The sequence below is a fragment of the Pelophylax lessonae genome (genome assembly GCF_965119305.1).
Source record: "Pelophylax lessonae genome assembly, chromosome: 3".
Taxonomy (NCBI): domain Eukaryota; kingdom Metazoa; phylum Chordata; class Amphibia; order Anura; family Ranidae; genus Pelophylax; species Pelophylax lessonae.
In genome coordinates this window covers 3415320-3430539 of record NC_138770.1, presented here as the reverse complement: position 1 = coordinate 3430539, position 15220 = coordinate 3415320, and the positions used below count along the sequence as shown (strand labels likewise).

The window sequence follows — 15220 nt, the reverse complement described above, 5'->3', positions numbered from 1 at the left end:
ATACATCTACGTATGTTGTCTAAAATCTTGCCATCAATCGGCTACAGGACAACCCAACCAAACGATACCCATGAATTTGGACCTGGAAAATCAAAGACGGGCCGGACTTTAAAGATCCTGGATGTTTTTGGAACATTAGTGGCACACCAAATTATAACATAATTCCCTGATGTTCAAGATAGAACTCTTGTTGTGCTGGTGCATCGTCAGAATGTCATAGCACTAATTTAACACACACAATGTAAGCCACATCTAGTCCAAAATCAATGCTACCATTGAAATGTTACATGTGCACCTTGTTCCCTTATATCACATACCACAGCACTGGATGCAGAATCGTCGCCAGCTCCTGATCCAACTCCAGCTGCAACGTCAAGAGGGGCCTGATGTTCTTTTAAAAACAAAAAAAAAAAAACATGTTTAGTACATAACCTTAGTCAGTAATGATTATGGCCAGATTGCCCTCCTAGCTTCATGAATGAAGCATTGAGGCCAAACATTCAAAAGTGCTTTCCTGGGCTCATAGGACACTTGCTAAACCCTCCCAAAGGTTAAGAAGGCTTGGTCTGCCTACTAATGACGGCACCCATTAATGCTGTCAACTGTGTTTTGCAGGGTAAACATCTAAAAGGCAACACTCTTTCCTAAGAAAAAACATGTGTGTTAATGGGGTTAATAAGATTCAAAAAAACATTATTTGACTAGACATACCAACACCTTCCTCCAGGCCTAGCTGCACTGGGTGTGTTCCCTGCTGCGGATCTTCTGTAAAGGACATAGCAATATGAGCTATCTTGGCAAAAAAAAAACATCTACATTGTTTGGCACAGTATGATATTGGACCTACCAGGAGGAGGGTCAGCACTGATGTCAACACCTGTGAGTCCGTCTGGTTCGCCAAGCTGCATGGGCTGTGGAGGGGCTGAGATCCGTGCTACAGATGAACAAATTGCAGGTTGGGGAAAACAAAAAAAGGACAATTGGAAGGGCAAGTATCACATTCTCTTAATGTCACACATAGGATAGTAGTTAATCTTTTCCAAACAACTCACACAATTGACATCCAAGATAATATCCTACCTCGGTGCAAAGCATCCGAATCTAAGTCCTCTCTGGGAAAGATGGTATCGGGTCCTATGATGTTCAAGAAAGGTAATTGATAATCCCAGAGAGAACTTTGTGCACGTTCATCCAGCCGACCTTGACGGTCATAAAGACCCTCCGCAGCCCATGCAATTAGCTTCTTCCGAACGGACCCACAGATGTCGTTGACCTTCTTCCGCACACTGTCACGGTGGCGAGGTGCTTCACCCAGTGCATTTACAGCATCCCGGATTTCATCCCACAATCTGTTCTTCTCTGTTACTGAGTAAGACGCGGCCCTGGTCCCATGTATCGCCTGATATCTGGCCATATAGGCGTGGACCAGGGCACAGCACTGATTGTGGGTGAAACGGGGAAGCCGGGGTAATGTGGACAAGCTGACTCTGGTGGACGGACCCGCTCCAGGACTACTGTCAGAAGAGCCAGCTTGTCCACTTGGTGTGTTAACACCTCCCCCGGCTTCCTCCTCCGGGATGGGGATGGTGGACTCCCTCATGGATACAGCTGGAGCCTCCCTCACACCAGAGCCAGACGATCTGCCCACCCTGCCCCCCCTGGCCCCCCTGGCCCCCCTGGCCACCCTGCCCCTTCTCATCCTTCCAGTGGGTGGGGCCATGGGAGCACGAGGTGGGCAGAGAATCTGGCTGTCCAGCAGCAGCAAAGAGCCCCAAACTCCTAAATCTGAAATGACAAAAGAGAAAACAGAAAAAACAGGATTTGCAGATTGCTCTTCATATACAGTATAATTATTGAACAGTTACAGAACACACTTACCTAATGGCACAAACAGACTTGGTCGTGGTGGTGGTGGTAGTAGTGGGCAAAGAGCAGAAGAGGCTGCAAAGAAAAGGAAAAAAAAAACACATAAGAAAACTCATAGGGGTACAAATCACACGAGGCCCTCCAAACACTTACCTAATGGCACAAACACAGTGGTGGTGGTGGTGGTGGTGGTGGTGGTGGCAAAGAGCAGAAGAGGCTGCAAAGAAATGTAAAAAAAAAACACATAAGAAAACTCATAGGGGTACAAATCACACGAGGCCCTCCAAACACTTACCTAATGGCACAAACACAGTGGTGGTGGTGGTGGCAAAGAGCAGAAGAGGCTGCAAAGAAATGGAAAAAAAAAACACATAAGAAAACTCATAGGGGTACAAATCACACGAGGCCCTCCAAACACTTACCTAATGGCACAAACACAGTGGTGGTGGTGGTGGTGGTGGTGGTGGTGGTGGTGGCAAAGAGCAGAAGAGGCTGCAAAGAAATGTAAAAAAAAAACACATAAGAAAACGCATAGGGGTACAAATCACACGAGGCCCTCCAAACACTTACCTAATGGCACAAACACAGTGGTGGTGGTGGTGGTGGTGGTGGTGGCAAAGAGCAGAAGAGGCTGCAAAGAAATGGAAAAAAAAAACACATAAGAAAACTCATAGGGGTACAAATCACACGAGGCCCTCCAAACACTTACCTAATGGCACAAACACAGTGGTGGTGGTGGTGGTGGTGGTGGTGGTGGTGGTGGTGGTGGTGGTGGTGGCAAAGAGCAGAAGAGGCTGCAAAGAAATGTAAAAAAAAAACACATAAGAAAACGCATAGGGGTACAAATCACACGAGGCCCTCCAAACACTTACCTAATGGCACAAACACAGTGGTGGTGGTGGTGGTGGTGGTGGTGGTGGTGGTGGTGGCAAAGAGCAGAAGAGGCTGCAAAGAAATGTAAAAAAAAAACACATAAGAAAACGCATAGGGGTACAAATCACACGAGGCCCTCCAAACACTTACCTAATGGCACAAACACAGTGGTGGTGGTGGTGGTGGTGGTGGTGGTGGTGGTGGTGGCAAAGAGCAGAAGAGGCTGCAAAGAAATGGAAAAAAAAAAACACATAAGAAAACTCATAGGGGTACAAATCACACGAGGCCCTCCAAACACTTACCTAATGGCACAAACACAGTGGTGGTGGTGGTGGTGGTGGTGGTGGTGGTGGTGGCAAAGAGCAGAAGAGGCTGCAAAGAAATGTAAAAAAAAAACACATAAGAAAACTCATAGGGGTACAAATCACACGAGGCCCTCCAAACACTTACCTAATGGCACAAACACAGTGGTGGTGGTGGTGGTGGTGGTGGCAAAGAGCAGAAGAGGCTGCAAAAAATGTAAAAAAAAAACACATAAGAAAACGCATAGGGGTACAAATCACACGAGGCCCTCCAAACACTTACCTAATGGCACAAACACAGTGGTGGTGGTGGTGGTGGTGTAATCCTTTATAGGCAAAAGGAGGCTGCAAACATTAAACATACATGAGAAATCGCATGACCTACATACGTGCACATAATAAATTACAGTTATCAGGAAAGCAAAAATGGTGTCTTTGGAAGCTGGGAAGGTAAGGGGGCAGGTTTAGATGCCAAATCTAGACTGCACACCTTTAACAAACATGAGAAAACACATGTCCAAACCACATGCACATGGGGCCAACTGCCAATGATTAAAAGACACTTGAGGGGTTCCCAAGCTATTGTGGGTTGGAGGGGATTCACCATAGACAACTTAAGCACACCCAAGATAAGTACAAATTGTCTCCTTCCTTTTTTTTGGGAGAGAGAGATACAATTGTCTTACCTCCAGATAATGTAGGTTGTGGGTCACAGGGTCTTGCTAGCACATAAGAAACATCGATCTATAACATCCAGCAGCCATATTGGCCATGTGCTCCTTTTATAGCTGGCTCACAGGTGTGATAATTAGCGGCCGTTTCTATATATATCTGCGCATTCGCGAATTTGCGCGTTCAAAATGGAGGACGATATCCCAGACGCATTAGATGGTGCAATGCTGGCATTTATTGGTGCCTTGTTTGAGGAGGCCCTGGCACAGGAGGCAGCAGAAGGTGGGGAAGCTGCAGCAGCAGCAGCAGCAGCACCTCCAGCAGCAGCACCTCCAGTCCGTGTGCCCTTACCTCGCCAGCCACGCATTTTTGCTCCAAGGATCTATTTGGACAAGCTGCGGGATTCTGATGTCAGGAGGAAGTTCCGGCTCGAGCGAGGAACTATTCTACACCTCTACCAGCTCATAGCAGAGAAAATTGACCCGGACACACAGCGCGGCCATGCGGTGCCCGGCATGGCCAGATTGCTGGCCACTTTGTATATTTTAGGGCGTGGCAGCTTCCAAGCCACTTCGGGAAGTATCATGGGCATTAGCCAGCCCACAGTTTCAAGGGTGTTCATGTTGGTCATTAATGCCATAGTGGATATAGTGCCCAATTTTATCCACTGGCCACAGAATGAAAATGAGTGGAATGAAGTCAAGTTGGGTTTCTACCGGCGGGCACACATGCCGCAAATCCTAGGGGCAATCGATGGCACCCACATAGCCATTAGGCCCCCAAGGAGCCACGAAAGTGAATACCGGAACCGCAAGCAGTACCACTCTGTGAACGTCCAATTAGTGTGTGACGCCAAACAGCGCATCATGAGTGTCAACACTGGTCACCCAGGGTCGTGCCATGATTCCAGTATGTTAAGAACAAGTACTCTGTACGAGGTGTTTGAAAGTGGACAAATGCCCGAAGGGTGGCTTATTGGTAAAGTATTTTGTCTTAACAACATAAACTGTAAGATTACATAGACATAGGAATAAGCTACATCGGTGTACACCCTGATTTAAGCAAAGCCTACCTAAAATGGATGTGTTATTAGTTGTCAGGCTGTTCACACACAACCAGATCAGCAGCTTAGCAGCTCACAAAAGAAAGATTTGCAAAGTTGTCTTTGAGTCCAATGAAGGTGGTTAACCAATGTGTAAATGGTGTCCTCTAGCCACCCAAAGAAAACCTACAAATGATTCCAATGGTATTGCCATATCCCCAAAGTACTTTGCATAAGTGAGTCAATATTGGTTTCCTCACTCTAGTTGCAGATATATTCCAGAAGTAAGACCTAGGCTAATGTAATAGGAACAAAATAGGGGCCAAGTTGGAACTTGCAAGAGAAACCCACCACTTTGTGTGTCCTTTTTCCCATTTGTATTAGTGATTTAGGCAGTTAGACAGAGTTGAGATGTTTCATATGATTTTTTGCAAACAGACGAGCAGGTTGTTTAGTAAAATGCCTAATTGTCTCCCATTTTGAGGAGTCATCTAAAGTCACATGATAGGAAGAACTAATGTATATTTTTCTTATTTTTCAGGGGATGCTGGTTACCCGCAGCTGACGTGGCTGATGGCTCCAATCAGGTACCCCCAGGGCCCAGCAGAGAGGAATTACAACAGGGCCTTGCGGAGAAGCCGGAGTATCATTGAGTTGACCATAGGTCTTCTCAAGTCCCGGTTTCTCTGCTTGGCCCGGCCTGGGGGTGAACTCCTGTACTCTCCTACAAAGGCTTCCAAGATCATCCTGGCGTGCTGCGTGTTGCACAACATGTGCGTTGCCCGGGATGATTCTTGGGAGCTGACGGAGGAGAGGGAGCCAGAGGTCCGTCAGCCGGCGGCCCCCAGGCGGCGGAGCACCGTTGCCGGTATGGCCACCCGGAATACCCTGGTTGCTAGCCACTTTACATGTAAGTACTGTAACCGGTCAAGATAGGGCATGTGTATTAATTAGCTAGTTAGCAGAGGTGCCACTCACAGGGAGACAGAGGGTGATTATCATCTGCCAATGACACTTGCCATTGTAGATAAAGTGTAGTCAACATTGGTAAAATTGTGTTACTTGAGCAAAAACATGCACCTCTAACCATAAACATGTTGGTATTGTGAATAGTGTAAAGGGCTGAGAAGAGCTGGCAGGTGTTTATTTGTGTCTATGCCACCTGTGTAGTTATTGATAACATGAACGGCTGCTTGGTATCTTATGGTGTTGTAATTTTCCAGAACATCAACATCTTGGAATCATGGCACGTACCATGGGAAGCCTGTGGTGATGGGCTGTCTGGCGTCACAGGTGTGTATTCAAATGTTTACATTAATGATTTCTGGTTTGTGTAAGTTGGCATAAAATGTGTTATTTCACTCGTGATGTCAAAATTAAATGAAGTTCAGAATGAAGCAAACAGGCATTAAGATGTGATTTTCATAATGAAATGTCTTATCCTTTGTTTTATTTTTCCAGGAGTGGTACTGCTTGCGGGTGTAGGTGGTAGAAACCCACCTTGATGGACTCCACTCATTTTCTTTTGTGGTCAGTGGATATTTGGTAAGGCACATGGCCAATGACCAACATGAACACCCTGGAACTTCGAAAGTGGCTTGGAAGCTGCCCAGCAACCTTGCCATGCCTGTCCCCTATGAGCTGGTAGAGGTGCAGAATGGATTCTGAACTCTGCCGGAAGTTGTGGAAGACATCAGAATCCCGTAGCCATGGAGCAAAGATCGTGGTCTGGCGCTGTAAAGGCACACGGACTGGAGAGTGACAATATTCTTTTGCTGCATCCCTCCTTCTGCTGTCATTCTCAAATAAATAAATACATTAGAATTGAACATGTGTTTTTTTGTTTTGTGTGGGTGCCTACAGACAAAAGGGCCATCCACACTGTAAGATTTAGAGAAGACTTTATCCTTCCGATTGACATTTTCTATGTAGTGCAAGGGCCTGCCTGATTGCATCCAAATTGAAAGTGTTGAGGTTTGAGCTTCTATTATATGGTTTGGTTAAGTCTACAGGAAAAAGTCTAGACAAATTGTTAGTGTATGGCCCATTAAGCTGCCAAGGCCGGAGTTTTGCACTTTGCATGCTGCTTGTACTGGTGATGTGAGGGGTTGTAATGTAGAGTAGGGATGTGACAGTGTTGTGTTGAGGTGTGAGGCAAATGTAGTGTTGGACTATGAGGGCCTGTGTTGTTGAAATATGGAGAGAGTCCAATATCAGACACCTATGTTTATTGGTCAAGAAATTGTAAGAACCATGGTAAATATGTAAAGAATTGCATCTCGATAAAACTAGGACCACACTCATAAAATCAAAATTGTGTTGTTTCCATTGATGTGCTTGAAATTTGGGTAGGACACCCCCCTCCCCCCCCAAATTCAAGATAGTTTAAAAAAACTGTTTAAAAAAATGAGAGTGAAAAGAGATCCCAAGTGTAGTGATGTGATTTGAACCCATGACGTTGTGAACTGCAGTGAAGTTGCAAAGCACTTAGCTATTGTGCAGAATAAAGCTGTATGGTGGAAAAAATTGAGTGTGTTAAGGCTAAAAAGCACATATAGCTAAAGAACTAAACATTGTATGGAATGTGGGAAGAAGACCATGGTAAAATTGTGAGGTTTCATCTTGCCCTGAAGTAGGGTAGGGGTTTGGTCACTTGCCTTTGGTACTTTCCTTCATAAGATCGATTCGACACACAGACAAGATCAAAAAAACACTTAAAATGGTGTAAGCTTGCAAGCGCTTCTGAGTGTAACATTATTTAGCAATATATATGATGTAATCCGTTACATTTTAGCAATATAAACAAAAAAAGAAAATAAAAAAAGTAGGTGGAGATGGTAAGCCTCGAACCTACAGCAGAGGGAGATGAATTACAGACATGTGATGTGTGCACTAATCCACTAGCCCACATCGCTATGTGAAACTGCTATAAGCACGAAGACATAAGTTTGCGAATTGGCGAAGCCGCGATCGTAAGTGAATCCCGCTGACGGCGGAATTCATTATTGCTGTTTTACTCGCCAATTCGCCGCAGCGCCAGTTAATTGATTTGAACGCGGCGAAACTGAAACACGTCATAGAGGTTTGAAGCTGCAGTTTCTTTAAATCCGGCCCAATGTCTTTGGAAAAAATACACTTTATTAAATTTTAAAGCAAACAAAAAAAAAAACACCATAGATACTGCAACCCATTTTTTGTAAAATATATAAGATGATGTTACGCCGAGTAATTAGATATCAAACACATGTGTCATGCTTTACAATTGCACCCATTTGTGAAATGGCGCAAAACTACGGTACTTAAAATTCTCCATAGGCGACATTTTCCAAATGTTTACAGGTTACCTGTTTAGAGTTACAGAGAAGGTCTAGTGCTAGAATTATTGCTCTTCCTCGAACGTTAGCAGCGATGCCTCGCGTGTGTGGTCCGAACATCGTGTATATATATATATATATATATATACACATACACAGTGCCTTGCGAAAGTATTCAGCCCCCTTGAACTTTGCGACCTTTTGCCACATTTCAGGCTTCAAACATAAAGATATAAAACTGCCATTTTTTGTGAAGAATCAACAACAAGTGGGACACAATCATGAAGTGGAGCGAAATTTATTGGATATTTCAAACTTTTTTAACAAATAAAAAACTGAAAAATTGGGCGTTCAAAATTATTCAGCCCCTTTACTTTCAGTGCAGCAAACTCTCTCCAGAAGTTCAGTGAGGATCTCTGAATGATACAATGTTGACCTAAATGACTAATGATGATAAATAGAATCCACCTGTGTGTAATCAAGTCTCCGTATAAATGCACCTGCACTGTGATAGTCTCAGAGGTCCGTTTAAAGCACAGAGAGCATCATGAAGAACAAGGAACACACCAGGCAGGTCCGAGATACTGTTGTGGAGAAGTTTAAAGCCGGATTTGGATACAAAAAGATTTCCCAAGCTTTAAACATCCCAAGGAGCACTGTGCAAGCGATAATACAGGCATACCCCGTTTTACGTACACTCACTTTACGTACACTCGCGAGTACGGACATGCCCCGAGAGTGTACATAAAGTGCCTCGCAAGTACGGACGTTCCGACATTCCTGCGCCGCGCAGCCGCAGTATACCCTGGAGTTGCGAGAGGCCAGGTTCCTGCCCAGAATACGCCCACAGACAGCTCGCCACGCAGCCGCAGTATACCCTGGAGTTGCGAGATACGCCCACAGACAGCTTGGAGTTGACCCCCAGCCATCCGCGAGTTGCCTGCCAGCCATCCCACAGCCTGGAGTTGCGAGTGAAGAGGCCAAGTTCCTGCCCGGAGTAGCCAGGCCCCAGTTACCGCCAGCCAGGCCCCAGTTACCGCCAGCCAGGGCCCAGTTACCGCCAGCCAGGGCCCAGTTACCGCCAGCCAGGCCACAGTTACCGCCAGCCAGGCCACAGTTACCGCCAGCCAGGCCCCAGTTACCGCCAGCCAGGCCCCAGTTACCGCCAGCCAGGCCCCAGTTACCGCCAGCCAGGCCCCAATTGGTGCCAGCAAGGCCCCAGTTACTGCCAGCCAGGCCCCAGTTACCGCCAGCCAGGCCCCAGTTGGTGCCAGCAAGGCCCCAGTTACCGCCAGCCAGGCCCCAGTTACCGCCAGCCAGGCCCCAGTTGGTGCCAGCAAGGCCCCAGTTACCGCCAGCCAGGCCCCAGTTACCGCCAGCCAGGCCCCAGTTACCGCCAGCCAGGGCCCAGTTACCGCCAGCCAGGCCACAGTTACCGCCAGCCAGGCCACAGTTACCGCCAGCCAGGCCACAGTTACCGCCAGCCAGGCCCCAGTTACCGCCAGCCAGGCCCCAGTTACCGCCAGCCAGGCCCCAGTTACCGCCAGCCAGGCCCCAATTGGTGCCAGCAAGGCCCCAGTTACTGCCAGCCAGGCCCCAGTTACCGCCAGCCAGGCCCCAGTTGGTGCCAGCAAGGCCCCAGTTACCGCCAGCCAGGCCCCAGTTACCGCCAGCCAGGCCCCAGTTGGTGCCAGCAAGGCCCCAGTTACCGCCAGCCAGGCCCCAGTTACCGCCAGCCAGGCCCCAGTTACCGCCAGCCAGGCCCCAGTTGGTGCCAGCCAGGCCCCAGTTACCGCCAGCCAAGCCAAGAGTTACCGCCAGCCAGGCCAAGAGTTACCGCCAGCCAGGCCAAGAGTTACCGCCAGCCAGGCCCCAGTTACCGCCAGCCAGGCCAAGAGTTACTGCCATCCAAGCCAAGTGTTACCGCCAGCCAAGCCAAGAGTTACCGCCAGCCAAGCCAAGAGTTACCGCCAGCCAAGCCAAGAGTTACCGCCAGCCAGGCCAAGAGTTACCGCCAGCCAGGCCAAGAGTTACCACCAGCCCATAGTTGCCAGCCCACAGCCAGCTCAGAGTTGCCTGCCAGCCATCCCACGGTTGCCGACTGCCCACCGTTCACCCAAAAACCTGCCAACATACAGGTAATTGCACTGCTGTAAACATTAGAGCAAATGTACTGTACTCGTACGTTACCTGTACTGTGTATTTTTTTTTGGTAACACCTGTATCCACTGTTCTTTTGATTGTTACAGGTACTTTTCGTGTACAGCACTGTACATCAATAATGACAGATACAAAAAAAAAACGTCAATCTATTACCTTGGATATGAAGGCTAAAATTATTAAATTGTATGATGAAGGTGTACCTCAAGCTGAAATAGGCCGAAGGCTAGGCTTCACTCGGACTACAGTTAACACCATCATGAAAAACAGAGAAAAAATTCTTGCAGAAATTAAGAGTGCTACACCCGTTAACGCAACAACAATTCGAAAAAGAGATAGCATTGTTGCAGACATGGAGAGACTCTTAACACTTTGGATAGAAAATCAGACTACACGTCATGTTCCTGTAAACCAGGCAATTATACAAAGTAAAGCCTTAAGCCTATTCAATGACTTGAAGGCTAAGAAAGGTGAGGCAGCAAAGGATGCAGAATTTTTTGCAAGCCGTGGATGGTTTGATAGGTTCAAGAAAAGGTCTAACCTACATAACATTAAAATACAAGGAGAGGCAGCTGCTGCAGATACTGAGGCTGCAGAAAGCTATCCAACAGAATTGGCCAAAATTATTGAAGACGGAGGCTACTCCATGGATCAAATTTTTAATGTGGATGAGACTGGGCTATTTTGGAAGAAGATGCCTGCAAGAACCTTCATCGCAAGACAGGAAAAATCAATGCCAGGCTACAAGCCAGCTAAAGATAGAATAACCCTTCTGTTAGGTGGCAATGCTTCTGGTACCTTAAAGCTAAAGCCTTTGCTAATTTACCGATGGGAAAATCCGAGAGCTTTGAAGAACTACGTTAAAACTAGACTTCCAGTGCACTGGAGAGCTAACAAAAAAGCATGGGTAACTGCAACCCTTTTTGAAGATTGGTTTGACACCTGCTTTGTTCCAGAGGTGAAAGCCTATTGCAAGGACAACGGTGTCCCTTTCCACATTTTGCTGCTTGTTGATAATGCCCCTGGACACCCTCGAACGCTAGATGAGCTGAACCCTAACATTCGAGTGCAATTCCTACCACCAAATACCACCTCACTACTACAGCCAATGGATCAATGTGTCATAGCCGCCTTCAAGTTGAACTACTTGAAAAGAACATTCAGCAAGTGTGTTGCAGCAATAGACAAAGAAGAAGGTGATGGTAAAGAAGTTCTATCCAAATTCTGGAAAAGTTTTAACATCTTGGATTGCATTAAAACTGTAAGAGATGCTTGGAATGACATAAAGGAAACCACAATGAAAAGGGCCTGGAAAAAATTATGCCCACAGTTAGTTGATGATTCTGAAGGCTTTGAAGAACATGTAGCTAATGTTACTGAAAATATTGTAGAGATGGCAAGGCAGTTAGAGCTGGAAGTGGAGCCAGAAGATGTTGCTGAACTGCTTGCATCCCACACTGAGCCCCTCAGCAATGAAGATCTTCTAGAACTTGAAGAGGAGAGAGAAGAAGATGTGCAGGATGAGGTTGAGATCATTGAACAGCCTGAAGGCTTAACTACAAAAATTCTCTTTGAAGCTTTTCGTCATCTTGATAGCGCCATGGCTCTTTTTGAAAAGCATGATAGGGATTTTGAAAGAAGTTCCAAAGTCAATGCTAACATTTCAGGGGCTTATGCCTGCTACAAAGAAATCTACAGGGAAAAGAAGAGAGCAACACTTCAAACCTCCATAGACAGTTACTTTCCTAAAAGTCCATCAGCACGCACATCATCCACATTGACTGACAGTCATTTTGATCCTAGATCATCATCAACGGACAGTCCATTTTCACCTCTGACATCCCCATCAAGCCCTGCTTCTACTCTGATTGATCTTTGTAATACACCCACTTTGCCAGCAAGACAGTATCTCGCCTTTGAAGACTTGACTTGTGAAACAGAAAATTCTTGTATGCCTGCCAGTCCATTTTCAGCTCCGACATCATCATCAAGTCCTGCTCCTACACTGATTGCTATTTGTAGTACACCCAATTCTCCAGCAAGAAAGCGTCTCGCCTTTGAAGACTTGACTTGTGAAACAGAAGATACCTGTATGCCTTCCAGTCCATTTCCAGCTGCTCCTACTCTGATTGCTACTTCTACTTGTAGACCCAATTCACCAGCAAGAAAGCGTCTCGCCTTTGAAGACTTGGCTTGTGAAACAGAAGATACCTGTATGCCTTCATCATTCCTACTACATTAAACTCTCTCAGCTTCTCTGGCCTTGCGACAACAATCAAGATGGGGTAAGCTTACAATTTTTTTTTAATACTGTACTGTATTATGTTTATTTTAGTTATCAATGCATTATTTATATCAGTTATGCCTCTAAATGACTATTGGAATGTAGTACATGCATTGAGAAGTGAAAAAAAGGTATTGCTTCACTTTAAGTACATTTTCGTTTTACATACATGCTCCGGTCCCATTGCGTACTTAAAAGTGGGGTATGCCTGTATTGAAATGGAAGGAGTATCAGACCACTGCAAATCTAGGAAGACCTGGCCGTCCCTCTAAACTTTCAGCTCATACAAGGAGAAGACTGATCAGAGATGAAGCCAAGAGGCCCATGATCACTCTGGATGAACTGCAGAGATCTACAGCTGAGGTGGGAGACTCTGTCCATAGGACAACAATCAGTCGTATACTGCACAAATCTGGCCTTTATGGAAGAGTGGCAAGAAGAAAGCCATTTCTTAAAGATATCCATAAAAAGTGTCGTTTAAAGTTTGCCACAAGCCACCTGGGAGACACCAAACATGTGGAAGAAGGTGCTCTGGTCAGATGAAACCAAAATCAAACTTTTTGGCAACAATGCAAAACGTTATGTTTGGCGTAAAAGCAACACAGCTCATCACCCTGAACACACCATCCCCACTGTCAAACATGGTGGTGGCAGCATCATGGTTTGGGACTGCTTTTCTTCAGCAGGGACAGGGAAGATGGTTAAAATTGATGGGAAGATGGATGGAGCCAAATACAGGACCATTCTGGAAGAAAACCTGATGGGAGTCTGCAAAAGACCTGAGACTGGGACGGAGATTTGTCTTCCAACAAGACAATGATCCAAAACATAAAGCAAAATCTACAATGGAATGGTTCACAAATAAACATATCCAGGTGTTAGAATGGCCAAGTCATAGTTCAGACCTGAATCCAATCGAGAATCTGTGAAAAGAACTGAAAACTGCTGTTCACGAACAATCCAACCTCACTGAGCTCGAGCTGTTTTGCAAGGAGGAATGGGCAAAAATTTCAGTCTCTGGATGTGCAAAACTGATAGAGACATACCCCAAGCGACTTACAGCTGTAATCGCAGCAAAAGGTGGCGCTACAAAGTATTAACTTAAGGGGGCTGAATTATTTTGCATGCCCAATTTTTCAGTTTTTTATTTTTTAAAAAAGTTTGAAATATCCAATAAATTTCGTTCCACTTCATGATTGTGTCCCACTTGTTGTTGATTCTTCACAAAAAAATTACAGTTTTATATCTTTACGTTTGAAGCCTGAAATGTGGCAAAAGGTCGCAAAGTTCAAGGGGGCCGAATACTTTCGCAAGGCACTGTATATGCGGGCGCAGCCTACGTATGCGTTTGCTTTTGCGTGCAAGCACGAGGGGACAGGGGTGCCTTAAAAACTTTTTTATTATTATTATTTATAAATTTTTTTTAAATATTTTATTCGTACACCAACTCTATTTTTTTGATCACTTTTATTCCTATTACAAGAAATCCCTTGTAATAGGAATAAGGCGTGACAGGTCCTTTTTATGGAGAAATCTGGGGTCACGTAGACCCCAGATATCTCCTCTACCCGGGAAAGCATGAGATTAAAAAAAAAACATTTATCTCTGCTTTCCAGGATGAAAAACTGGCAGTGTTTACATCTGACAGCACCAGAAGTGATGTCATAATGTTGCTTTCAGCCTCCCAGGAGCATAGAGATGGCCGGGGACCATCCATTCTATGGTCAGCTCTATGGCACTGGAGGGCAGCAGGGGGGGGGGGGGGGAGGACATCCCCTCCCGCAGCCTGTAAATCAAGGGGCTCATGACCAGCTAGTGCTTTTACAAGATAGGGGATTGCTGGCTGAAAAGAAAGATATCTGGATGATGCCTGTAGCTGCACCCATCATCCAGATATCACCACTTCAAGTCCAGGACGTCATATGATGGCCTTCTGGTGGGAAGTGGTTAAATTATTATTATACCTCCCACCTCCAGACTTTCATGTCCTGGTCTGTCCATCCCCCACCCAGTTGCTGGTCTGAAATATAATTTGGGCTTATCTACCCCACTCACCCATGCTCTTTATTATGGTCAGCTGACTCCACCATGTCCTCTCCACTGAAACAATCCTCCTCCCCTATGCTATTTATGTTGTCCATATGGAAATAATGTTGCACACGGTATTTTCTTTCTTCACCATGTTCTCTCCTGCTTACCTTTTATATAATCCTTCAATCCCAGACTCCCTGTCCTATGGAAGGATCCTGCCCTGGGCCGAAGCCAATAGATTTCAGTTGCTTCATTTTAAACAAACATGTATACCGAGCGCTGAGGGAACAGATCATAGATGGATTCATGGGAAGACCAGGAAAACCTATGCAGCTGTCAAATACACTTTGTATAGTGCAAGATACAGGCATACACAAAACAAAAGACCACGCTAGGTGCCCCCAGTGGTCACTAGAAGGAGAATTATCTGCAGGACTGTGAAAACAACAGCCAGGTCTATTAAGGGTAAAAGTCTCACAACAGTTTATTACCCACAATGTGGTGGATAAGAACAGTCAAGTTAATGAAAAAGCCAACAATACCACTGCAAAAGGTCCCTGGGTATTAATGGAAGGGTCATCCAGCACTGCGGTGAGGGCTGATAGAGGGGCGCCAATCCAAAAGCCCTTGGAAATACGATACTGCCACTTAGGGAACCAGACGGAGCGCAGCAACG

General features: G+C 45.8%; 5 protein-coding genes across 5 annotated transcripts in view; 3 read left to right on the top strand and 2 right to left on the bottom strand.

Moving 5' to 3' along the window:
- Positions 1-15220, bottom strand: part of LOC309549117 (uncharacterized protein) — a 4285597-nt gene that overhangs the window by 1453741 nt on the left and 2816636 nt on the right.
- Positions 1-15220, top strand: part of LOC309549120 (uncharacterized protein) — a gene marked incomplete at its 3' end in the record, with an annotated part of 1495124 nt that overhangs the window by 1318027 nt on the left and 161877 nt on the right. The gene's annotated exons all lie outside the window — the stretch shown is intronic.
- LOC309548692 (uncharacterized protein) overlaps positions 1-15220 on the bottom strand; it is a gene marked incomplete at its 5' end in the record, with an annotated part of 106730 nt that overhangs the window by 59895 nt on the left and 31615 nt on the right. The window lies entirely within an intron of this gene.
- LOC309549125 (gastrula zinc finger protein XlCGF66.1-like) overlaps positions 1-15220 on the top strand; it is a 136039-nt gene that overhangs the window by 112513 nt on the left and 8306 nt on the right. The gene's annotated exons all lie outside the window — the stretch shown is intronic.
- LOC309548693 (tigger transposable element-derived protein 1-like) lies at positions 10109-12471 on the top strand (the record flags this gene model as incomplete). Its single annotated transcript, XM_082248653.1, has 2 exons — positions 10109-10207; positions 10319-12471. Exon 2 carries the CDS (start codon positions 10351-10353, stop codon positions 12469-12471), a length of 2121 nt encoding a protein of 706 aa, XP_082104779.1. The 5' UTR covers positions 10109-10207; positions 10319-10350.